A 25,435-nucleotide genomic window follows, 5' to 3' on the forward strand; every position below is an offset into this window, starting at 1 on the left:
GAAGGTAGCTGAGAGCGATATAGGTATATGGTGATACGTCGGAGAGGAGGGTGGAGCGGATAGGTGGGGAGGTAGAGATGGACGTTGGGGAGTTGGTGGCTCAAGTACAGGCAGCTGGGATCATGGGAATTGCTGGAGGTATACAGGGGATACAGGGTTTACTGAAGAAGGATATCAGGAGGGCGAAAAGTGCTCACGAGGTAGCCTTGGCTGAGAAAGTTAGGATGATTCCAAAGAGGTACTTTAAATATATTTAATGAAAAAAAGAATAACTAGAGGGAAAATATGGTCCCACAAGGACACTCAATCACACAGCACCATGTAATCAAATCTCTCTGCAGGGCTCCTGGAGATTTGAACAAAGTATCTTTCCCATCCTCTCATCAAACCCGACCCTCTTCCAAATGAAGTGTTTGCTTTCCCCAGTAGGAGAGGAGCTCACTCTTGTATTCATTAGTCCCTGCTGGAGGTGGGGAGGGGTTGTCGCTGAGGGTTTAGATAAATGGGAATGGACAGCGACATGAGCCAGTGGGAGGTGTGTGAAGGCAGTGCTGAGACAATGAGAAACCTTGTGTGTGTGTGTGTGTGTGAGAGAGAGAGAGAGAGAGAGAGAGAGAGTGTGTTTGTGTGCATGTGTCTATGTGAGAGAGAGTGACTGTGTGTGTTTGTGTGTGTGTGTGCCACTCCTCCTTGTTATCTGGTCAAAGCCTCAATATATCTTGTCGTTCAGGGGTCCCGACTACTCCCAACCGTGCCCTTTCACCCTCACAGGAAGGTACAGACCTTAAACTCTAGCTATCTCACTTTTAACGACCTCCCACTTGCCAGAGTCCCTTTGCCTGCAAACAAACTCCTCCAATCAACCCCTGCAAGTACCTGTGTAATTCCATCCAAATTCGCCTTGCCCCAACTTAGAAGGTGAACCTGTGGACCAGTTTTGTCCACCGTCATAACTATTGTAGAGTTAATACAACTATGGTCACTGGTCTCAAAGTGCTTCCGCACTGTCAGCTCTGTCACCTGTCTTGTCCAACTTCCCAAGAGTAGGTTGAGTTTTGACACATCCCGTGTAGGACCCTTTATATACTGCTGGAGGAAACTTTCCTGAACACACTTAACAAATTGCACCTCATCGAAACCTTTAACGCTATGTTAGGAAAATTAAAATCCCTTACAATGCCAACCCTATTGCTCATGCAAGTCTCCCAAGTCTCCCTGCATATCTGTTCCTCTAATTCTCGTTGACTATTTGGGGGTCCAATAACGTCACCATCCTCTTCTTATTTCTTAGCTCCGCTCACAAAACCTGACTGGATGATCCTTCAGTAATTTCATCTCTGACTACTTATGTGATACCTGCATTAATCAAAAATGCAAACCCACTTTACTCCTTCCACCACCTCTGTCCTGCCTAAAACACCTGTACTATGGTACATTAAGTGCCAGTCCTGTCCCTCCCTCAGCCTGTAATGGCTGTAATATCCCAGTGCCACAAACCTATCCACACCCGGAGTACATCGGTCTTACCTGTCAGCCCTCTTGCATTGAAATAAATGCAATTTAATCTGACAGACATTCCTTGTTCCCTGTCATGTTGCAGCCCGACTTGTCTCTTCAACTTACTATTTTTGTTTACAGTATCTCCTTCCAGCATTTGCCTTCATGCTGTTGAAGATCCCAACCTCTTACAATCCAGTTTGAATTCTCCCTTGCAGCACCAGCAAACCTGGATGCCAAGGTATTGGTCCCCTTCCAGTTCAGGTGCAACCCATTGATCTTGAACAGGTCACCTCTGCCCCAGAAAAGATCTAACAGTCTGAATCCCTGCCCTCTGCACCAATTTTTTGGCCACATATTCATCTGCCGTACCCTCCTGTTCTTACCCTCTCTAACATGTGGCACTAGAAGTAATCCAGAGATTATCACCAACAAGGTCTTGGTATATGTTTTATTCCCAGTTCTCTATAATCACTCCACAGGACTTCATCCTTATATCAACCGATATCATTTGTGCCAACGTGCACAATGTGGTTGAGGGCACTGTCAGCCACAGTGGGTGGGAAAGCACAGTCATGGAGGAAACAAGCCATGTCAACAGCGGTGTTTTGGAAGGTGCCATCATCTGAACAGATGTGACTTGGCGAAGGGACTGGGAGAATGGGATGGAGTCTTTCCAGGATGTGGGGTGTGACAAACTATGGGGAGGTTAGCTGTGTGAATCCGTGGCTGTGCAGTGGATGGAAGTGGAGAGTTTATTCTACAAACTGGAGAGAGTGAGGTCAAGGAGAGGAAAGGAAATGTCAGAGATGGACAAAGTGAAAATTATAGAGGGGTAGAAATGGGAGACAAAATGAACAGATATTTCAAGGTCCAGAATGAGGTAGCACCGAAACCGTCATCACTGTACCAAAACACAGAATTGTGGGAGGGGGGCCAGTGGTACTTGTTCCGCATACTCCACAAAAGGGCAGGCGTAACTGGGTGACACATGCTGGTGCCCAAAGCCACTGCTTTGCGAAAGTGAGATGAATGAATGGAGAAATGGTTCAGTGAGAGACCAGGTTCAGCCCGGCGGAGGAGAGGGTGGTGAATGGGGAATGTTTAGATCTCTGCTCAAGGAAGAAGCTGAGAGATAGCAGACCACCCTGGTGGGGAATGGAGGTGGAGAGGGATTGGACATTCATTGTGAACAGGAGGCCGTTAGGGCCAGGGGACTGGAAATTGTCGATATGGTGGAGAGCATCAACTGCAGGGAGATAGGAATTGGACAAGTGGGTAGAGAATGGAGTCGAGTATGAGCTCGGTGGGGCAGGAACAGGTAGGTACAATAGGTAAACGTGAGAGAGAATGAGAATTCGAGAGATGTGAACAGACCTGTATGAACCAATTCTGCCTGGACTATAAGCATTGTGGAGCTCATGGCTGATATGTGTCACATTGTTCGAGCAGTCAACAGCACTGCGTTCAGGTCGCAGTCTCAACTGGAGATGGGGGCTTGAATCCCACCCCTGATGGTGAAGGTCATTTTAAAGTCATGAACGACTGGAATGTACCTTGTGATAAAATTGGCACTCCCTACAGATGCTGTGAGACCTCTTGAGCTTTTCCAGCAATTTCTGTTTTTGGCACAGCTGAATGTTTGTATCTGTGAGTGAGTGTGAATGTGTACAGCCTCTGGCTTTGCGGCCTAGCCTTCCGCCATCTGTCAATGATAAAGGCAGCACTAATGGAGCTCTCAGTAAAGTGAGTGTTGCAGAGAGACGATCTAGTCACTGCACACCATCAGAGAGAATTGAGCCTCTTAATTTACTGATGATGTGGAGTTTCTGGGTTGGGATTTGTGTGGACAAAGTTACAAGTCACACAATACCAGGTTATAGTCCAACAGGTTTATTTGAAAGCTTCAATTCCAAATGAACCTATTCGACTGTAACCTGATGTTGTGTGATTTTTAACTTGATTCACTAAGATCAGTGAAAGATCAGCCAAGTGGGACTGAGCTGTTGATAAGAAGGTGTGAGAGTGTGCTTTATTGAAAAGGATGGTTTCACGCAACATGGGCCTCGAACACGCAATCTTAATCCTCAGGGTGAAGGATCTCAGGGTCTAACGACTGAGGTAGCCTGACCTCACATGGCCTACTGCTGCTGGGAATTGGAAATTAAAGCCAAAAGAATGTACAACACACAGATTGGATTGGCCAAAGCTCATCCAGGCTCCTTGTCCTGCAGCTGCTGTCGGGGGAACCTGCAATAATCTCCCTCCCACACACTCACTGCAAACACTCGCAACCTGCAGCTTTCTCACCATCACACCGGCCAAGCTCTCTCTCTCTCTCACACACACACAGACACACACAAACACACACACACACACACAAACACACACACACACACATACGGGGGAGAGTGAGGTACACATACAGAGACAAGCACACAGAGAGCGCGCACGCACATGGGAGAGGGAGATATGGAGACACAAAGTGAGACAGAGAGGGAGACAGAGATACAAAGAGGAAGATACAGAGAGAGAGGACAGATAGTTCCAGAGACATAGAGAGACTCTATTAAGGATGTTTGTCACTCACTCAGTGCCGCCTTAACACATCACCCATTAGCTCATGTTGCTGTCCATTCCCATTCATCCAATCCCTCAGTGAGAACCCTACCCGCCAAACTCAGGCAGAAAGAGCATTTCACTTCCTCCCAGCAGTTTTGACTAGTGCATTTGTCCTCCAGACCTATTGAGGTCTGTGCTATGTCATCAAGTAGCAGAAATATATTTTGCAAATAGAAACAGGTATTTGTAGTTTGTCAGTGCGGTGTGTTCGTGGCTGTGCCTTCACAAGATGGGGCTGGGTTTGTGCAGGTTCACAGTCTGTAACAGACTGAGATCTAGTCAAACATTTTTTATTCAAGAGAAAAACTAATGTTCAGCCTGGGATTTGTACCCAGGCTCACAGACAGGGGCAGCAGAGAGTGGACTCCTGAAGAGCAGCTGTGGATGCTCCCTATCTGACCTTATTAGGGGATGGATGAGGTTGGTGGTGGTTCATGGGATGGGGGCGTCACTTGGCGAGGCCAGAGGGTGTTCCCCTGTCCCTAATTGCCCCTTGAACTGTGGTGGCTTGCTGGGGACTCAGAGCTATGTAGACTCTGACTCTGAAAGACTCCCTATCCCTGTAGCTCTCTTTCTCTGTGTATTTATCTTTTATGGATCTGTGCAGGAAAGAGGCAACTGCCTATTTCTCCCACAGCAGTAGTGGCAAAGAGTGCATCGTGCACTTGGCGAGCGCAATTGGTTTCAGCAGGGTACTCTTCATCAGGGGGTTGTGGGTTCAAGCCCCACATTGGACACTATGTGCCTTTTTTTTTAAAAGCAGACACACCCTCTCCTAACCAACACACTAGAGAAACTGTGGAGCAGACTTCTGTTACATGCTCCGTCCTGACCGGAGACAGCTCTGTGATTCAATGTGATTAGGTACAATGGCAGCCCCAGGATATTGGCTGTCGCTGTGCAGACGCTGACATCGAGAGTCTCTCTTTGCCTCTGTCTGTCTCTCTGTATCTCCCTCTCTGTCTCTGTATCTGCATCACCCCCCGTCTCTCTCTGTCTCTCTATTTTTCTCTTTGAATCTCCCTGTCTTTGCATCGCTCTCTCTGCCTGTATTTCTCGCGCTGTATCTTTCTGTCCCCACTCACTCTCTGTGTCTGTATTTCTCACTGTGTATCTCCCTCACTCTCTCTCCCCCTCTGTCTGTGTCTGTCTCTGTGACTGTGTGTGAGCTTGTCTGGTGTGGCAATGCTGAGAGACAGTGTGAAAGCTGCAGGTTGCGAGAAAGACCTTAAGACACTAGAGCAGAAATTAGGCCATTCGGCCCATCAAGTCTGCTCTGCCGTTCAATCATGGCTGATAACTTTCTCACCCCCATCTCCTGCATTCTCCCTGGGAACCCTTGAACCTCTTGACCATGAGGAACCTACCTGTCCATGTCTGTTTTAAATTGGAGGAAATGAGTTCAGTGGGGCAGGAACAGGCGGATATGGTGGGTACATGTGAAAGGGAGCTAGATAGGTGCAGGTGAGCAGATGTGTGTGAACCGATTCCACCTGGTCTGAGGCTTCCTGTGAGCTTTGTGGAGCTTGTACGTGTCAGGGTGGCCAAGTTTCAGACACGTATGTATAGTCTGTCAGGATGGCCGAGTGGTCTAAGGCGCTGCGCACAGGTCTCACTCCGAGCAGCGCGGGTTCTGTTTTAAATTCACCAATGACTGGAGTGTCATCAAATTGACACTATCCTTTTCCCCGCCCAGGATTTGAGCTATCGCTGCTTCACGGGTGATTACAAAAATCGCAATGTAATGTTTGTGTCTGAGTGAGTGTAACTGTGTGTGTGCACGACCCACACCCTCCGCCAGTGTCGATGGGAAAGGCAGCAGCACTCGGCAATGGAGCTCTCAGTGAGTCCGTGTGTCGCTGCACTCCATCAGACTGCAGATGGCAACGAGCCTACACGTTGACTCAGATCCGTGAGCGATGCAGACTAGCAGAGCTTGCTTTCAAGATGGGGAACAGAAGATTCACTGAGGATCGCAGAGCCGCCCCTCGGCAGAAAGTGACATGTACAAAATCGCCAGTTCAATCTGACCGTGCTGGCAATGCTGTAATAGGAGCAACTCATTGAACCTGACCCTACTCCAAATGAGGAGTTTGCACTCCCCAATGGGAGAGCAGCTCCTCCTTCCCCAGCTCGATCTTGGGTGGGAACAGTATTCTGTGCCTCGTTTTGTATGTTTCCCCTCCCGCTGGAAACTGGCCCAAACTCCCCCATCAGAGAGGAGACCATTCGGCCGATATAGCCGGTGCTGGCGGAGTGTGGAGGGGATCTCGCTGAAGCAGTTGGATGATATGGGAACGGACAGCAACATGAGCCAGTGGGAGGAGTGTCAAGGCAGCGCTGAGTGGGAAAGCTCAAGCACCGACCCATTCCCTGTTCAAGCCAGTGTGAAACAGAGCTGTGTCATCACCCCAACACTGCTCTCCATCCATCTCCCGCAGTGCTTCACCTCATCGCCGACAAGCTCCCCTCTGGAGGGGTGCTAACTTACCTCCTGTGAAATTATTCCACCTCATTAGATGGACCAGACGGGATTGCGAAGGACCGCGCTGGGGTTGGGTGGAATTAATTTTTGAGAATATTTGTGAACCACTTGTCTGATAAAGAAACAGGTTGTAAAATGTGTGTGTGTGAGAGAGACAGACAGACAGACAGAAAAAGAGAGAGAGGGGTGAGGAACGTTTGAGGATTGACACTGCCTGCATTGAGACTTGCAGAGGCCCTGTTGTTCTGTTTGGGTCAGGATGGCCGAGTGGTGTAAGGAGATGCGTTCTGGTCGCAGTCACCCCTACAGGTATGGGTGCGAGTCCCATTCCTGGCAGTCGCGCTTTTGCTTTAATAGCCATGAGTGAGTGATGTGTGACCTTGTAATAAGTTTGACACTATCACTCCCCTCGGCCAGGGCTTGACCTCCTGCTGCTCCAGGGCGATTTACAGAAACCACCTTTTAATATTCGTGTCTGTGAGTGAGTGTGATGGTGTGCGCAGCTCACACTCTCGCCCGGTGTCGATGGTAAAGGAGCTCTCAGTGAAGCGAGCAGCTTCAGAGAGTGCATCACTGCACTCCATCAGACTCTAGAGAGAAACGAGCCTGCACGACGACTCAGATCAGTGAACGAGGCAGAATGGAAGCACTTGTTGTCACGCTCAACAAGGGCGCGAAATCACAACTCACGTATTTAAGAGTCTCAGGCTCTACCGACTGAGCCAGCCAGGCATGAAGATGCACTGCCTTACCTCTTGGTGTGGTCAATTGAATCGCAGAGCTGCCCCTAGGCAGGAAGTGACATGTACAAATGCACAGCTTTGCGGTAGTTCCCAAAGTGTAGTGGCTGTTACGTTCACCTCATACGCGATAAGTCCCCAGCTCGATCCTGGGTGGGAACAGTATTCTGTGCCTCGTTTTGTATGTTTCCCCTCCTGCTGGAAACTGGCCCAAACTCCCACATCCCCCATCAGAAGCTAAGAATTGAACTTTAAAATCTCGCTGATGTTAGAAGTCTCCAGTTTAATCCGAGAGTGCTGGCCATGCTGTAATAGAATCAACTCGTTGAACCCGACCCTCTTCCAAATGAGGTGCTTGCACTCCCCAATGGGAGAAGAGCTCCTTCTTGCATTCTGAGAGGAGACCATTCTGTCCAAACAGTCCGTGCTGGAGGAGAGGGTAGGGGATTTCGCTGAAGGGGTTGGATGAAGTGGGAATGGACAGCAGCATGAGGTCAGAGGAGAACGCAGAGTGGGTGAGAGAGATATTAGAAAGAAGATGCGTGTTTCAAAAGACAACAGTGCATTAAGGCATCGCGGAGGGAGTGAGGAAACTCCAGCACCGAACCATTCCCTGTTCAGCCTCGTGTGAAGCAGAGCTGTGTCATCACCCCAACACTTTTCTGCATCCATCTCCCCCTGTGCGGGTTGGGGGTAGTTCGGAATTAACTGTTTGAGAACATTTGTGTATCCCCTCGCCAGACAAAGCAACAGGTTATAAAATGTATGCATGTGTGTGAGAGAGAAGAGAGAGAGAGAGAATTTGGTAGGTTCGCATGGGTCAGGGTGGCCGAATGGTCTCAGAGGTCGCGTTCAGGTCACCATCGCCTCTGCGGTGTGGGCTCGAGTCCCCTCTCTCCCCCCACCACCCCCCCCAAACAGGGCGGGCTTTTCTAAAAATTCATTAATAACTGGAGAGTGACATCGAGATCAAGTTGTCAGTGTCCCTCCCGAGGCCACGATTTGAGCTCCTGCTGCTCCAGGACGATTGGCAAAAAAAAAATTCCCCGTTTGCGTCTGAGTGTGTGCGAATGTGTGCGCCCACACAGTCCCCCAGTGTCGATGGGAAAGGCAGCAGTACACTGAATAAAACGAGCGGCTGCAGAGAAACGAGCCTGTCGGTTCATTCCGATCAGAACTTGCAATGCATGGCTTGGATTGGACAAAACTCATCCAGGCTCCTCCTCCTCCTGGTGCTGCTGTCGGGGGGACCTGCAAGCGCCCCCCTCCCACACACTCACTGCAAACAATCACGACCTGCAGCATTCACACCCAGCTCTCAGCACCGCCCCACCGAAAAAAGCTCGATAACGCACATGGAGGTGGAGAAAGCGAGTGGGGGAGATACGGAGACAGAAATAGAGGCGGAGACAGAGATTCAGAGAGGAAAATACAGAGAGAGAGAGAGAGATGCAGAGACCGAGAGACACTCTGGGTGTATGAGTCTGCACACAGCAAATGGCTTGGAGCTGAGATTGGATCTATTCACGGTGAATCGCAGGGCTGCCCCTAGGCAGGAACGGACATGTTCAATGGCAATGATTCAGTGCAGGTTCCATAGTGTAGTGGTTCTCACATTGGCCTGACTTGCGAAACGTCCCCAGTTAGATCTTGGGCGGGAAAATTATGCTTCACTTCCCGTTTTTCCCTTCCCTCAGGAAACTGGCCCAAACTCACCCGTTCCCCATCCGAAGCTGAAAATTGATTCCTGGAGAGCTGGAGCTGTGGGGCAGGGTCAGCGAGAGGTCAGGGGAGAGCGCCGAGAGGGTGAGAAAGTTAGAAAGAAGGTGCGTGTTTGAAAAGACGGCAGTGTGTCAAGGCAACGCTGAGTGAGTGAGAAAGCTCCAGCGGCGACCCATTCCTTGTTCAGCCCAGTGTGAAGCAGAGCTGTATCATTACCCCAACACTGTTTCTCCATCCATCTCCCGCAGTGCTTCACCTCATCGCCGACAACCCCCCCGCTGGAGGGGAGCAAACCTAAAAACATTCGTGCGGAATTATTCAACCTCATTTGATACCATATGGGATTGTGCAGGACCACGGTGGGGCGAATTAATTGTTTCAGAATATTTGTGCACCCCTTGTCCTAACAAAGCAACGGGTTGTAAAATGTGTTTGTCTATCTGTGTCAGATAGTTTGACGGATATGTTTTTGAGCTAACAATGCTTCTCATGCTCTACCGACTGAGCTAGCCGGGCTTCTCATCACTGTGCACAAACTGTCTTATCCATTTTCGTAGTCACTTTGTTTCCTCTATTTTTCCACTAATTTTGTTTCCTGTTTTCAATGTAAAAGTGCTGATGTTGGGAATTGGAAATTAAAACAGGCCGGATTGGACAAAACTCATTCAGGCTCCTCCCATTCGGCCCATATTGTCCGTACAGGTGTGGGGGTTCTCGCTGCGGTAGTTGAATGGAATGGGAGTGGACAGCAAGATGAGCCAGTGGGAGGTGTATCAAGGTAGCGCTGAGTGAGTTAGGAAGCTCCAGCACCGACCCATTCCCTGTTCAGCCCAGTGTGAAGCAGAGCTGTATCATTACCCCAACACTGCTCTTCATCCATCTCCCGCAGTGCTTCACCTCATCGCCGACAAACCCCCCGCCTGGAGGGGAGGTAACTGACAAAACAACCGCGAAAGTAATCAACCTCATTTGATGGACCAGACGGGATTGTGAAGCTCCACAGTGGGGGTGGGGAGAATTAATTGTTTGAGAATATTTGTGCCCGCCCCACACCCTTGCTTGATAAAGCATCAGGTTGTAAAATGTGTCTGCTAGAGTTTTGTGTGGGTCAGCATGGGCGAGCGGTGGGGAGGGATTCTCGCTGAATTTTTTTTAATTTCAAAAATATACTTTATTCATAAAATACTTTGATCTGTACAACTGGACATGCCATGCATATGTAAACATTCCATTTGTTTGCATACCGAAAACAGAGTAATCATTCCTATTTATAGGTCCATACGATTATATTTTATTGCTGAGGTGTCAGCAGAGCCCAAATGACTGCACGGGCCCCCTGTTCTTCGTTAGGCAGGCGGCAGATATTACATGGTGGTCTTTCCCCACTATGCCTTGGCGGCAGCTGCCCCAAGCTTCAGCGCGTCCCTCAACACGTAGTCCTGAACCTTGGAATGTGCCAGTCTGCAACACTCAGTCGGGGTCAACTCCTTCAGCTGGAAGATCAACAGGTTTCGGACCACCCACAGAGCGTCCTTCACCGAGTTGATGATCCTCCAGGCACAGTTGATGTTCGTCTCGGTGTGCGTCCCGGGGAACAGACCATAGAGCATGGAGTCCCGCATCACGGTGCTGCTCGGGACGAACCTCGACAAACACCACTGCATTCCTCTCCAGACTTCTTCTGCTTAGGCACATTCCAGAAGGAGGTGTGTGACAGTCTCATCCCCCCCTCAGCCGCTTCGAGGGCAGCGTGCGGTGCGGCTGAGAGTCCGGGCGTGCATATAGGATCTCACAGGCAGAGCCCTTCTCACCACCAGCCAAGCCATGTCTTGGTGTTTGTTGGAAAGTTCTGGCAATGAGTCATTCTGCCAAATGGCTTTGACAGTCTGCTCAGGGAACCGCTCGATAGGAATCGCCCTCTCCTTTTCCTCAAGGACACTACGTGCTGACCACTTCCTGATGGACTTGTGGTCAAAGGTATTTTTCTTTATAAACTTCTCCATGAAGGACAGGTGATACGGAACGGTCCAACTACTTGGAGCATTCCGCGGCAGCGAGGCCAGGCCCATCCTTCACAACACCGGGGACAGGTAGAACCTCAGTACATAGTGACACTTGGTGTTTGCGTACCAGGGATCCACGCACAGCTTGATGCAGCCACACACAAAGGTGGCCATCAGGGTGAGGGTGGCATTGGGTGTATTTTTTCCCCCGTTGCCCAGATCTTTGTACAGCGAGTCCCTTCGGACCCGGTCCATCTTTGACTATAAACTGGAAGATGGCCCGGGTGACTGCAGCGGCACAGGTTCTGGGAATAGGCCAGACCTGTGCCACGTATAATAGCAATGACAGTTCCTCACACCTGATGACCAGGTTTTTTCCCATGATGGAGAGCGACCGTAGCTTCCATCTGCCTAGTTTCTGCCTCACTTTGCTGATACGCTCCTCCCAAGACTTGGCGCATGCCCCAGCGCCCCCCTGAACCAAATACCCAGCACCTTCAGGTGGTCGGTCCTGACGGTGAAGGGGATTGAGGATTGGACGGCCCAGTTCCCGAAGAGCATGGCCTCGCTCTTGCCTCGGTTTACTTTGGCCCCCGAGGCCCGTTCGAACTGGTCACAGATGCACATAAGTCTGCGCACGGACAGCGGATCCAAGCAGAAAACGGCGACGTCATCCATGTACAGGGAGGCCTTAACCTGCAGGCCCCTGCTGCCAGGAATAGTCACCCCTCTCAGGCTCGCATCCTTCCTGATGGACTCGGCAAATGGTTCTATGCAGCACACAAACAAGGCAGGAGAGAGAGGGCAGCTCTGCCTGACTCCAGATCTGACTGGGAAGCTATCTGATTCCCACCCATTGATTGAGACTGCACTGACAATGTTGGTGGAGGGATTCTCGCTGAAGGGTTGGATAAATGGGAATGGACAGCAACATGAGCCATTGGGAGCTGTCAAAAGATGGCGCTGAGTGAGCGAGAAACACTCTTTGTGTCTGCGTGTGTCTCTGTCTGTCGGGAGTTGGGGGACTGTCTCATTTTAAAGTCATGAATGCCTCTAAGTGTAACACCTTCATAAGCTTGTTCTGTACTTCTAAATAAACCAGTTGGACTTTCACCTGGTGTGGTGTGACGTTTAAGTTTGCACTCCATTAGACTGCAGGGAGAATTGAAGGCCTTGATTCGCTCAGAGCAGTTAATGATAGGGAGAGTGTCCAAAAGGGTGCGAACTATTTTTAAGGTGAGTGTTATCTTAAATTAAACGCTCCGCCCAACGTGGGGCTCGAACCCACGACCCTAAGATTAAGAGTCTCATGCTCTACCGACTGAGCTAGCCGGGCTTCGCGGAACTGTGTACAAACTGTCTCATCCACTTTCATAGTCACTTTGTTTCCTCTATTTGTGCCACTAATTTTGTTTTCTGTTTTCAATGTAAAAGTGCTGCTGTTGGGAATCGGAAATTAAAACAGGCCGGATTGAACAAAACTCATTCAGGCTCCTCCTCCTGACGGGGGAACCTGCAGTAACCTCCCTCCCACACACTCACTGCAATAACCTTCCTGAATAAGACTATCAGCCCTGGTAATAAACCTCATTTGATGGACCAGACGAGATTGTTAAGGACCGCACTTGGGGGAGGGGAGATTGCTTGTTTTAGATGTTTTGTGCTCATCTTGTCTGACAACACAATAGGTTGAAAATGTTTGCGTGTGAGCAAATTTGATAGATGTACACGTGAACTGATACTGCCCGGACTGAGACTTCCTGTGAGCATGGCGGCGGCATAGTGCAAGTCAGGATGGCCGAGCGGTCTAAGGCGCTGCGTTCAGGTCGCAGTCTCCACTGGAGGCGTGGGTTCGAATCCCACTTCTGACATCCTCCCTTTTGCTTGAAGCATCATGAATGACGGGTGTGCGATTTGTGTCGTCAAATCGACACGATCCCTCTTCCGCCCAGGGACGATTGACAAAAAACACACTTTCTCGCTTGTGTCTGTGGGTGAGTGTGACAACATGCAGCCTCCCTGAGCACGGCCCAAACTTTCCCCCACTGTCCACGGTAAAGGCGGCAGCACCCGGTTATGGAGATCTCAGCAAAACGAGCGGCTGCAGAGAGAGTTTGTGCGTCACTGTATTCCGTCAGACTGAGAGCGAAAGGAGCCTGTATGTTCACTCAGATCAGTGACAGAGGCAGAGTGGAAGTGCATATTGTGAAGAGTGAGAGAGGTGGGGGAGATACGAAGACAGAAATCGAGATGGAGAGGGAGACCAGAGAGAGTGAGATTGAGATACAGAGCCAGAGATTCTCGGTGTATGAGTTTGCACACAGCCAATCTCCCGGAACTGAGATTATATCTACGACGTTTTCTGTTTCCATTGTAAAAGTGCCTACTGCTGCTGGAAATCAGAAATTAAAAACGACAGCACTTACAATCCACAGCTTGGATTGGACACAATTCATCCAGGCTCCTCCTCCCCCTGAGGGAGACCCAGAGAGGGAGAGATGAGTCGGAAATTGAAACCAACAATATCTACAACCCAATGCATGGATTGGACCAAACTCATCCAAGGTTCCTCCTGCTGCTGCTGTCGGGCAACCTGCAACCACCTCCCTCTCACACAAGCACCGCAATCACTCACAACCTGCAGCATTCACACAGATCTCTCGGCACCGTCCCAACAGTGAAACACACACACACAGAGACAATCATACACCCACGCACACACACAGACAGAGAAAGAAAGAGATATGGAGGCTGAAATCGAGACAGAGAGGGAAACACTGGGGGACAGACATACAGACAGGAAGCTACAGAAAGAGAGGGAGAGATACAGAGACATAGACAGACTTCGGGTGGATGAGTTTGCACACAGCTTCTGTCTTGGAACTGACGATGTGTTTGTTCGCAGTGAATCGCAAGACGTGCCCAAGGTGGACAGGGGCATGGACAGGTATGATCATCCTTAATCAGTATCCTGTTCCTGCCTTATCTCCATAACCCTTGATTCCACTATCCTTGAGAGCTCGATCCAACTCTTTCTTAAATGAATCCAGACACTGGGCCTCCACTGCCCTCTGGGGCACAGCATTCACACAGCCACCACACTCTGGGTGAAGAAGTTTCTCCTCATCTCTGTCCTAAATGGTCTACCTCGTATTTTTAAGCTGTGTCCTCTGGTTTGGCACTCATCCATCAGCGGAAACATGTTTCCTGCCTCCAGTGGCCAATCCTTTAATAATCTTATATGTCTCAATCAGATCCCCTCTCAGTCTTCTAAACTCAAAGGTATACAAGCCCAGTCACTCCAGTCTTTCAGCGTAAGGTAGTCCCGCCATTCCAGGAATTGATCTCGTGAACCTACGCGGCACTCCCTCAATAGCCAGAATGTCCTTCCTCAAATTTGGAGACCAGAACTGCACACAATACTCCAGGTGTGGTCTCACCAGGGCCCTGTACAGAGAGGGAAAAAGAGGAATATAAAGATACAGAGAGAGATGGAGATACAGAGAGCGGGGGAAGTTACAGAGAGATAGGGAGGGAGAAAGAGATATAGACACACAGAGACTCTCGGGGTATCAGTCTGCACGCAGCCAATGTCCCGGAGCTGAGATGATATCTATTCACTGTGAAGTGCAGAGCTGCCCCCAGGCCGAAAGTGACATGAACAAAGCTTTAAAATGTAAAGTAGTTCCTGTAATATAGTGGTTATCACGTTTGCCTCACGCACGTAAGGTTCCCCAGTTCGATCCTGGGTGGGAACACGATGCTTCATTTTGTATCTTTCCCTTTGCTCAGGAAACTGGTCAAAACTTTAATATCCCCCCATCAGAAGCGGAGAGCTGATTCCTGAGAGCAGGATATGTGAGGGGAGATCGCAGAGTGGGTTCGAGAGCTGATGAAAATAAGGTGCATGTTTCAAAAGGCATCAGTCACCCAACATGGGCCTTGGAGCCACATCCCTTAGATCCAGGTTCTCTCACATTGTCGCCAACTGAGCCAGCCAGAGATGATGCTGGGTGCTTGCTCATGAGTTGCTGTCGTGAGGTAGGTCCCTGTGATTGCCACGGCGATCATTCCGGATTTTTTAAAAATCGCGCTAATGTTGGAAATCTCCAGTTCAATCCGAGAGTGTTGGAAATGCTGTAATAGAATCAACTCATTCAATCCGATCCCCCTGCAACTGAGGTGCTTGCACTCACCAATGGGAGGGGAGCTCCTTCTAGTATTCATAGAGGTGACCATTTTGCCCAGTCCGGGCTGGCTCGGGGTTGGGGTGGGAAGGAGTTCTCGCTGAGGGGATTGGATGGATTGGGAATGGACAACAATATGAGCCAGTGGGAGGTGGTGTCAAGGTATCGCTGAGTGAGTGAGAAAGCTCCAGCAACGACCTATTCCCTGTTCAGCCCAGTGTGAAGCAGAGCTGACATCTCTCCAATACTGTTCTCCACCCATCTCCCGCAGTGCTTCACCTCATCGCCGACAAACCCCCCGCTGGAGGGGAGCTAACCTACAAAACTCGTGTGAAATTATTCAACCTCAGTTGATGGACCAGACTGGATTGTGAAGGACCATGATGGGGGCGAATTAATTATTTGACAATATTTGTGCACCCATTGACAAAGCAACAGATTGTATAATGTATGTGTGCGGGAGAAAGTTTGATAGATATGTGTGGGCTGATACTGCCTGGACTGAGACTTCCAGTGAGCATTGTGGACCCAGTGACTAGCATTGGTTTGAATGGCCGAGCGGTCTAAGGCGCTGCATTCAGGTCGCAGTTTCCCCTGGAGGTGTGGGTTAGACTCCCAGTCCTAACAGTGAGGGCTGTGTTTTGAATTCATGGAAGACTGGAGTGCGACCTTGTGATCAAGTTGACACTGACCCTCCTCCTGACAGGATTTGAGCGACCGCTGCTCCAGGACGATTTGCAAATCTGCACTTTGCCGTTTGTGAGTAAGTGTGAATGTGTGCTGCCCACACCCTCCCCCAGTATCCATGGCAAAGGCAGCAACACGCTGTCTTAGAACTCAGCCAAACAAGCAGCTGTAGAGCGAGTGTCTGTGCATCGCTGTAATTCATTTGATTGCAGAGAGAAGCGAGCTTCGATGTTCACCCAGGTCAGTGACAGACACACGTGGAAGTGATGGTGTTGGACTGGGGTGACAAAGTTAAAAATCACACAACACCAAGTTTCCAACAGGTTTATTTGGAAGCCCTAGCCTTTGGAGCGCTGTTCCTTCATCAGGTCACTTCACTGAAGGAGCAGCGCTCCGAAAGCCAGTGCTTCTAAATCAACCTGTTGGCATTGCGTAATTTTTAACGTCCCTCCCATGCCGTTGATCAATAGTTGCAGCAGGGCTGGCATTGAATGGCTAGATGGCAGGATAGTAAGTAAGAAAGAGTGAGGTGAGAGAGTTTGGGCAAGTTCCCTGGGGAGCAGTGAAGTAAGTCCCCGCCTTTCCTTAGAAATGAAACTCTTCATTCCTGGCAACATTCTGGTAAATCTCTCCTGTATCCTCCCCAGCTTAATTCATACCTTTCCCATAACAGTGCAGCCAGAACTGGACACAGTACTCCAGACGAGCTCTCACCAGTATCCTGTACAAACTCAACATCGCATTCCAACTCCTACACTCAAAGGACTGAGCAATGAAGGCAAACATGCAAAACGTCTTTTTAACGATCCTGTTTATATGTGACATAAACTTGGAAGGATTATGTACCTGCACCCCTAAGTCCGTCCATTTTACAACACTACCCGAGGCCTTGCCTTTAATTGTATAAACCCTACACTTGTTTAGAGTTGAGAGTGTGGTGCTGGATAAGCACAGCAGGTCAGGCAGAATCCTAGGAGCAGAAGAATGGATCTTTTGGGCATAAGCCCTTCAGCAGGAATCTGACTCCGATCTCCAGCATTGGCAGTTCTCACTTTCTCCTTGCTTGTTGTACTAAAATGCTTGATAGATCATATCTTCTTTCTACTATAATGTAACGGGGCAGTCTTTCGTTGAAACATATGTAATTAAGGTTGCAGATTTGCTTTTTATAGTAAAGGTTTATTAATAAAATAAACCAGGACAAAAGAGAGAAAACTAAGACAACACAAATGACAAAACAAAATCACATCTCCAACATTACAAAAATCCAATAAATTTCCCTACCCTATCAAATTAGTAGGTTCAACTTAATTGCTTTCTCTCAGTTCAGGTCTGGAGTGCTGTGAGGTCTTTTACCTCTCCCAATTACATGACTGAGAGCTTAGACTTTCTCAGCATTGAATAAAAGATGTATCCTTAACTGCTCCCAATAATTTGCTTTGTCCAGGAGAGGCAACACTTCCATCTGAATTCAGTCAGATCCCGTTTAAAATGCCGAAACATAAGCGTTTGGCTTTTTTATGTTGAAATTAATCCATGATTATTCTAAACACAGAAGCAAGATAATGCCTTTCAATGTTTTCTTTTTCCTATTGTTTCTCCCCAAATAAATATAAACAAACTTCCAATGACACTCCATGAGGCACGTACAGGTTTAAAGTCATGGCTTTATAATATTAATTAGTTAATTATGACCTAGTTAATTACTTAACCCTTCACAAGAACAAATACCCATATGCCATTAGTTTAAGTTCCAAAGTCTAAAACAAGTGATATTGATATGCAAATCACACATCTTTCATTACAGTAACAATGGAAAAGCAGGTCCCACACTGTTACATAAGTTTAAAACCTTTAAAAATTAAGAACAGTAGGAGTGCATTTTTGAGGCTGCCCCTCCATTCATGTCAAATCACAGCTAATCTTTCACCCTACCAATAGTTGTCTATACCCTTTCTCCTCATGGATGTAGGTTTGATCGCTGAGCTGAAAGGTTCATTTTCAGACCTTTCATCACCATACTAGGTAACATCTTCAGTGAGCCTCCAGATGAAACACTAATGGTGCATCCCGCTTTCTATTTGTATGTTTGGGTTTCGGTGAGTTGGTGATGTCATTTCCGGTGGTGACATCATTTCCTACAGTGATGTCATTTTCCATTCGGGGGGTGGTCAATGGGATCCAAGTCGATGTGTTTGTTGATAGAGTTCCAGTTGGAATGCCATGCTTCTAGGAATTCTTGCGTGTGTCTCTGTTTGGCTTGTCCGAGGACGGATGTGTTGTCCCAGTCGAAGTGGTGTCTCTCCTCATCCGTATGTAAGGAGAGTGTGTGGGTCATGTCTTATTGTGGCTAGTTGATGTTCATTTATCCTGGTAGCTTGTTTTCTGTCCGTTTGTCCAATGTAGTGTTTGTTACAGTTCTTGCAAGGTATTTTGTAAATAACATTAATTTTGCTTGTTATCTGTATGGATCTTCCAAGTTCATGAGCTGCTGTTTTAGTGTGTTGGTGAGTTTGTGGGCTGCCATGATGCCAAGGGGTCTGAGTAGTCTGGAGCCTCACTGAAGATGTTCCCTAGTATGGTGGTGAAACATCTGAAAACAAACCTTCCAACTCAGTGAACAAAGCTACATTCAGAACCTCAACCTGAGCTACAAATCTTCTCAAAACTCACCTTTCTCTTCATCCCAGGGCAAAATCTCTGGTTCAACATTCTTTAGCCAGGGTTAGGGTTGGAGGAATGATGGTGAGGGGAGGAAAGCAGCCCCTTGGAATGGTGCATCTTCCATGTGCCAACACCCTAAACCATTTCTACTCGTCGGCCTGGATGATAGGCGTGAATGGGAGCGCCCATTGCCACCACAAGAACAGGCGGCGAGACTGGGGGTGGCTCTCCTTCATGGAGTTGAACAAGTTGAAGTCCATGTCATCCAACATCCAGCTCAGCATGCGGATGATCACCAGGGCCGGGAGCCGAGAGACACACTGCACAAAGGCCTTGAATGTGTCTGCCTGGGGCTTCAGTTGGTTGGTGTACAGACGGGAAATATTCAGATCCCTCAGCTCGCGCATGTCATCCAGGGTCAGGAAGAAATCCCTCCAGCCCAGGTCGCTGAGCTCCTCATTCATGCTCAGATCGAGAACATTCAGTTTCCGAAGATGACCGCTTTTGGCTGCTTTGGCTGTGGGGTAGGACACGGTTTGGGAAGAAAATTAGCTGGTATGAGATGAGGTAACTTTCAGGAGACCAGCAGAAATAGGAATAGGAGTAGGTTATTCAGCTGCTTGCACCTGCTCTGTCATTCAATAGGATCACGGCTGACAATCCTCACGGCCACTTTGTTGCCTTTTTCCTGTAACCCTTGATCAAGAATCTATCTCATTCAGTTTTCGATATACACAAGGGCTGGACCCCCACAACGCTCTCTGGCAAAGAGTTTCAAAGACTCACAAACCTCTGATGAAAACATTCCTCCTCATGTCAATCCTAAATTGTGCCACTTTATTCTGAGACTGTGCCCTTTGGTCCTAGACTCTCCCATGCAGGGAACGATCATCTCAGCATTGACCCTGTCAGGCCCTCTAAGCATCCTAGATGTTTCAATGAGATTTACTTTAGGTAAATGTGAGGTCTTGTATTTTGGTACGGTAAATTAGGGCAGGACTTATACACTTAATGATAGAGTCCTGGGGAGTGTTGCCAAACAAAGAGACCTTGCAGGTTCATAGTTCCTTGAAAGTAGAGTTGAAGGTAGAAAGGATAGTGAATGAGGTGTTTGGTACGCTTGCCTTTATTGCTCAGTGCATTGAGTACAGGGGTTAGGAATTCATGTTGCGTCTGTATAGGACATTGGTTAGGCCACATTTGGAACACTGCATTCAATTTTGGCTTTCCTATAAAGGGAAAGATATTGTTAAACTTGAAAAGGTGCAGAAAAGATTTACGAGGATGTTGCCAGGGTTGGAGGTTTTGAGCTATAGGGAGAGGCTGGGACTACTTTCCTTTATCAAGTCTCATAGAATCATGAGAGACATAGATAGGGTGAATGGCCAAGGTCTTTTCCCCAGGGTAGGGGAGTCCAAAACTGGAAGGCATAGGTTTAAGGTGAGAGGGGAAAGATTTAAAAGGGAGTTAAGGGGCAACTTTTTCACATAGAGGTTGGCACGCATATGGATTGAGCTGCCAGAGGTGGTGGTGGAACCTGGTATAACTACAGCGTTTAAAAGGGATTGGATGTGTATATGAAAATAAAGGAGTTAGTGGGATATGGACCAAATGTTGGCAAATGGAACTAGATTAATTTAGGATATCTAGTCGGCATGGACAAGTTAGGTCAAAGGGTCTGTTCTGCGCTGTACAACTCTATGACTCATCCTCCAGGGGCTAGAGCCCCAACCTGATTAGCCTTTGCTCATACGACAATCCCTCTATTCCAGGGATCATCCTAGTGAACCTTCTCCTACCTGCCTCCAACGCCAATGTTCTTTAAAAAGGACACCAACTTTGAGGAATTACAAATGCGGGCCAGAACAGTGATATCTCAAGGGAAGTCCTACTCTGATTCAATTCACGAACAGAAGAAGCACTATTTTGCAATTTTTAAAATCAGATGTGGCATTTTGTTGCCGTCCCTCAGAAATACTTGGCCCTCTCAAAGCAACCCTGGTTCAGACTCAACTCCATTACTGTTAGACTGGAATCACATGTGGGCCCAGACTGAAAAGATGGCAGACTCCCCTCCCTAAAGGACAATTTGAGCGCAAATGAGTTTTCACACAATTTGATGGTAGTTTCACAGTCACCATCGCAGAGAAAAGCTTTCAATCCCAGATTTACAAATTCAACTTCGATTCCAACAACTGCATCTCAGGGATTGGAACTCTCAGATTTAGCCTGGGTGCTGGTGTTGGAATGGTTACCTCCTCCAGCCCCAATACCCCTCCCTATCTTCATAACCTCCTATATGTTCCCCAACGCCCCGTCCTATCTGTGTTACCTCCTCCATCCCCTACATCCCACCGTACCTCTGAAACCTCCTCCAGCCCCTAGACCTCATTATCTCTGTAAGCTCCTCCATCTCCTACACCCCTCCCTATCTGTGTTACCTCCTCCAGCCCTACACCTCTCCCAATCCTTGTTACTTCCTCCAGACCCTACAACCCTTCCTACCCCTGTAACCTCCTCTGTCCCCTATACACCTCCATATCTCTGTAACCTCTTCCAGCCCTGTACCCCTTCTACTTCGGTCACCTCCTCTAGCCCCTACAACCCTCTCTATCTCTCTAACCTCATCCAGCCCCTACAACTCTCTGTGCACCTCCAATCATGGTCCCTTGGGATGCCTGCATTTTACTGACTCTGCAATTTGTGGCTGTGGTCCCAGCTGCCAGGATCTTTCAAAATCCCTCCTCCACTGATTGGATTCTCTCGTTTCCTCCTAAAAGTTTTCCCTGGGACCTTCCTCACTGAATGAGCATTTGGTCAACTTTTTCCATATCTCCTAACACAGTTGAGAGCTCATGTTGCTCGATAGTAGTTCATGCCAAACCATCTCAAGGGATCTTGCGCTATTTCAGAGGTGCTCGGTAAATGTAAACCCTTTATGGTTGTTACAGAAGTGTTCAACACTGCAACAACATACTCACCTAGCTCTAACAGACTCTGGTCATCCATGATCTTTTTGATGGAGAGCTCCCTGAGGTGTTGCAGGTTCGGTAACTGTTGAGTTAGTGGGGATGCAGCAGTGATTATTCCATCATTGTAGCAATGGTGAAATACTTCTAGCAGTGTGAGAGAGCCAACAGCACGAGCTAGGAGTGGAGTAAAATTCACGTTTGGGTAAAGAATAATTCCAAAACAACACTCTTTTCCTCATTTTAACCAGATAATACCCCTTATTCTCTCCCTCTAAAGCTACTTAATCATCTCCATTGTTTCTGAATTTACCTCCCAATTCGGGTCAGCCTTTGCTGTCCCTAAACAATGTTTTAGCTTCTCACTCGACATTCTTCCCCCCTCCCCACTCGTCACCTCATTTGAACACCTTAGAGAACTCCTTCACTCAGCATCTTCATTCAACACCTTCACTTGACTCACACAATGCTCTCACTCTCTCCCATCTTTCTCACTTGATCCCCTCACTCAAATTACTCAATTTTCCTTACTTAACTCCTTCATTTGGCCTCTCCCTTTGACATATTGCTATGAAAATGTAATGTGTACTGTACTTTTAAGGGAGACTGGAAGCTGGCATGGACTTAGAGAGGCACACAGTGTGCTGAAAGAATTTAAAATGGTAATTTGACTGTGAAACCAATAATGCAGATGAGTTGTCATGATACAAAAGCAAATTCAAATTCAGCTAATCTATTTAAATTATGTCCCAGATACCAAAATCCAATCAAATTTGAATTTAGTGATGTGCAATTCTGGTCTCCTTCCTATTGGAAAGATGTTGTGAAACTTGAAAGGGTTCAGAAAAAATTTACAAGGTTGTTGCCAGGGTTGGAGGATTTGAGCTATAGGGAAAGGCTGAATGGGCTGGGGCTGTTTTCCCTGGGGCATCGGAGGCTGAGGGGTGACCTCATAGAGGTTTACAAAATTCTGAGGGGCATGGATAGGGTAAAAAGGCAAAGTCTTTTCCCTGGGGACGGGGAGTCCAGAACTAGAGGACATAGACTTATGCAAAAATCAAAATACAAACACACACAGACAGGTACATACAAGCAGAACTAAAGGCTCTAGACTATGATTGCCCTTAGGAAATCCAATCAGGATTTCCCGAGTAATGTTCCCAATTAGGGGGTGAAGGAAAATAGAATTTGGTCCCACATGGAGCAGGCAAAGCTGGAAGTTCTTTCTTAATTCAGCGTGGGACGTGGGCATCGCTGGCTGGTCCCAGCATTTACTGCCCATCCCTAACTGACCCTTTAATAAGGTGGTGGTGACCTGCCTTCTTGAGCCACTCCAATCTCACGTGGTGTAGGGACACCCACACAGTGCCGTTACAAAGGGAGCTATTCTGACCCAGTGATACTGAAGGAACATATATATTTCCAAGTCAGGATGGCGAGTGGCTCAGAGGGGAACTTGCTGGGGATAATGTTCCCAAAATCTGCTGCTCCTTAAGGACTATGAAGGTCAGCAGAAGAGGGAGAAGGGACTGAATTAAGTTGGAAAAGAAAAATGAGAAGAGTGCAGGGAACAGAAAACATCAAAAATCATCTCACTCCCAGACTCCAATGGATTAATCTATGTCAATCTATTGATCACCATCGCTGATCAGGATAAAAGCAACTTACCAAAAGCTTCTGATTCCTCTGCATTGGAAAAGTTGATGCCTGGAACTTCCAATAGTCTGAGGTTCTGGAGTTTGCTCAGTGAAGCAGCTAGAAGATAGAGAAGTAATGGGAATAATAGCACAGAACAGAATAACACCATTCAGCCCTTGCCTTCTCTACAGGTGCTCCTGCTCCACAAAAAACCTTCCCACTCCCTTTAAGATCCTTAGCTCACCCCTGAGAGAGCATCCTTCCACCTTTTTCTCCCTCATCCACACTCTCCTTAAAGGATTCGGGACAGTATAAACGTGTATATGTGTTTGAAATGTGCGTCAGTGCGTGTTTGAGTACCTCTGCATTTAGGTTTTCTGTGTGTGTACACTAGTTTGCCTGTGTGCCAGCATATGTGCATTCTCCTGGATATCTGTGTGTGTGTGTGTGTGAGAGACTGTCCAACTTATTGCTGCAGGTACACCTCTGGGAGTGTGCTCATAGGGTACATGTGACTGTGCATGCGTGTGAGTATATGTATGTGAGTTTGAGAGCAAATCTGCATGTGTATGTGTACATGTTTGTATGAGAGTTTGTGTAGGTGGGGGTGTATTGATGCATGTGCCTGAGTATGTGTGTATGTGCACATGTGTTTGTGTGGGTAAGAGTGTATTTGTGTGTGAATATCTGTGTGAGAGTTTGAATGAGGTTGTGAGAGTGCGTATGTGTTTGTGTGTGCACGCGCATGCGAGAGAGAGAGAGAGAGAGAGAGAGAGAGAGTGTGTGTATGAGAATGTGCGTGTGAGAGTGTTTATGTGTGAGTGTTTGTGTGACTGGGTGAGTTTGTGTTATGGGACCTCCATCAGCAGACAGCAACAGTAATGGAGACCATTGAGAAGGGGAGCTCAAGCAGTTGTGCTGGGACCTCCTTGCAGTTGTACTGATACCTGATAAACAAATCCTTTTCTTTGCATGGACCTATTCATCTCTTTGCAAGGACCTATTGTATACTAACACCTGCTTATCAGCTAGTAACCAATGCTGTCCAGACATTACGTGACTGAAGCTAATGACTTGGCAAGTTGCCTCGCTTGTTCATTCTCCTGCAATTAACAGTCTGCACATTGTTAATCGATTGCAATCTGCATAATCACGCAACTTTCTTTATCTCGTTGGAGTGACTTGTGGCCATCCGGTCAATCTAGTCACTGTCTCTCCCTATGAGCTCATGAACAAACCAGTCAATACTCAATGCTTGAGTGACACAGTAGTTCTAAATTGGACTGCTACATGCGAGTCACCCACTGCATAATTTACTTCCATCCACAAAAGTGGAGCATCGCAAGGAGCCCCCAGTCTGCAAAACCACCTCTCCACTCCCAAAATTACAGCCACCCCCCAAGGAAAAACAGACAAGACATCAGGGTTGAGACCTTAGTTCACTTACTGAACGCCAAAGTTTCATTCGGAGACAGGTGAAGCGCACTTAGCACTAGTTCCTCCAGACGTGAGCACGATGATAAAGCCTGGCTGAGATCCTCAAACTCTGGGAAGCTGCTGGTGCACTTCAGGTGGAAGACTCGGAGTTGTGAAAAATTCTGGAGGTGGTGAGCTGTGGGGACAGTGACAGGGACAGATTGCGACAATGCAATGCCTTTCAAGAGCTTATTTTGTCCTGGTTTTTGTTTTAAGAGAGGTTATAAGGCAGAGCTGTCTCTAAGAAGGTAAACAGCTTATGAGGCCTTGGTGTGTTTTTTTAAAGTTGGAACAATAGAAGCAGCCTGGATGGGTGTGGCCAGCTCTCACAAATCAGGCTTCCTAGCTTATTTGAAGTTTTTAGGTTTAGCTTTAAGCAGAAACCATTGGGTTCTCAAAAGAGTTGAGAGCTCCAGTGAATGTCTCCTGGCTGCTACTCTCTCTGAATTTTCTCGCAATGTTTTCTTCCTCCTGGGTTGGAGAACTGCGTGTGAGAATCTGTGTCTGAATTTGCCTTTTTCTGCCGAGGGGCATGTTTATGGGATGTTACTGTATTGGATCAGTTAATTAGTAACAGTTACTGTATCTATTATTCAGTTAAGTTCCAATCTGTTAAGTTATTCTAAATTCTTCTTTCTTTCTTTGTATTTGAACTACAGTGTTTCAATAAATTGTATTTTTCTTAATGTTGAGTGGTTTGACCAGTCGCATTGCATCTGCAACACACACTTTACATCTACCTTTA

The 25,435-nt window shown here is 47.7% G+C and overlaps 1 protein-coding gene and 2 non-coding genes across 4 annotated transcripts in view; 1 reads left to right on the plus strand and 2 right to left on the minus strand.

Annotated features, from left to right (window-relative positions):
• Positions 1-12,332: 12,332 nt before the first annotated feature.
• On the minus strand, positions 12,333-12,405 carry trnak-cuu. The gene has a single exon. It is a non-coding gene; the product is annotated as a tRNA-Lys (tRNA).
• Positions 12,406-12,857: 452 nt separating this feature from the next.
• trnal-cag lies at positions 12,858-12,940 on the plus strand. The gene has a single exon. It is a non-coding gene; the product is annotated as a tRNA-Leu (tRNA).
• A 5,579-nt stretch (positions 12,941-18,519) lies between these two features.
• Positions 18,520-25,435, minus strand: part of LOC122544333 (baculoviral IAP repeat-containing protein 1-like) — a 29,050-nt gene continuing 22,134 nt past the window's right edge. For both annotated transcript variants that reach the window (XM_043683512.1, XM_043683511.1), the window contains exons 12-15: positions 24,662-24,826; positions 23,245-23,331; positions 21,589-21,753; positions 18,520-19,124 (exon numbers count right to left, since the gene is read on the minus strand). In XM_043683512.1, coding sequence (XP_043539447.1) covers positions 18,754-19,124; positions 21,589-21,753; positions 23,245-23,331; positions 24,662-24,826 — 788 coding nt within the window. In that variant the 3' untranslated portion in view covers positions 18,520-18,753. The remainder of the gene's footprint in view (positions 19,125-21,588; positions 21,754-23,244; positions 23,332-24,661; positions 24,827-25,435) is intronic.

This window comes from Chiloscyllium plagiosum, chromosome 48, assembly GCF_004010195.1.
Source record: "Chiloscyllium plagiosum isolate BGI_BamShark_2017 chromosome 48, ASM401019v2, whole genome shotgun sequence".
In the NCBI taxonomy this organism is placed as follows: domain Eukaryota; kingdom Metazoa; phylum Chordata; class Chondrichthyes; order Orectolobiformes; family Hemiscylliidae; genus Chiloscyllium; species Chiloscyllium plagiosum.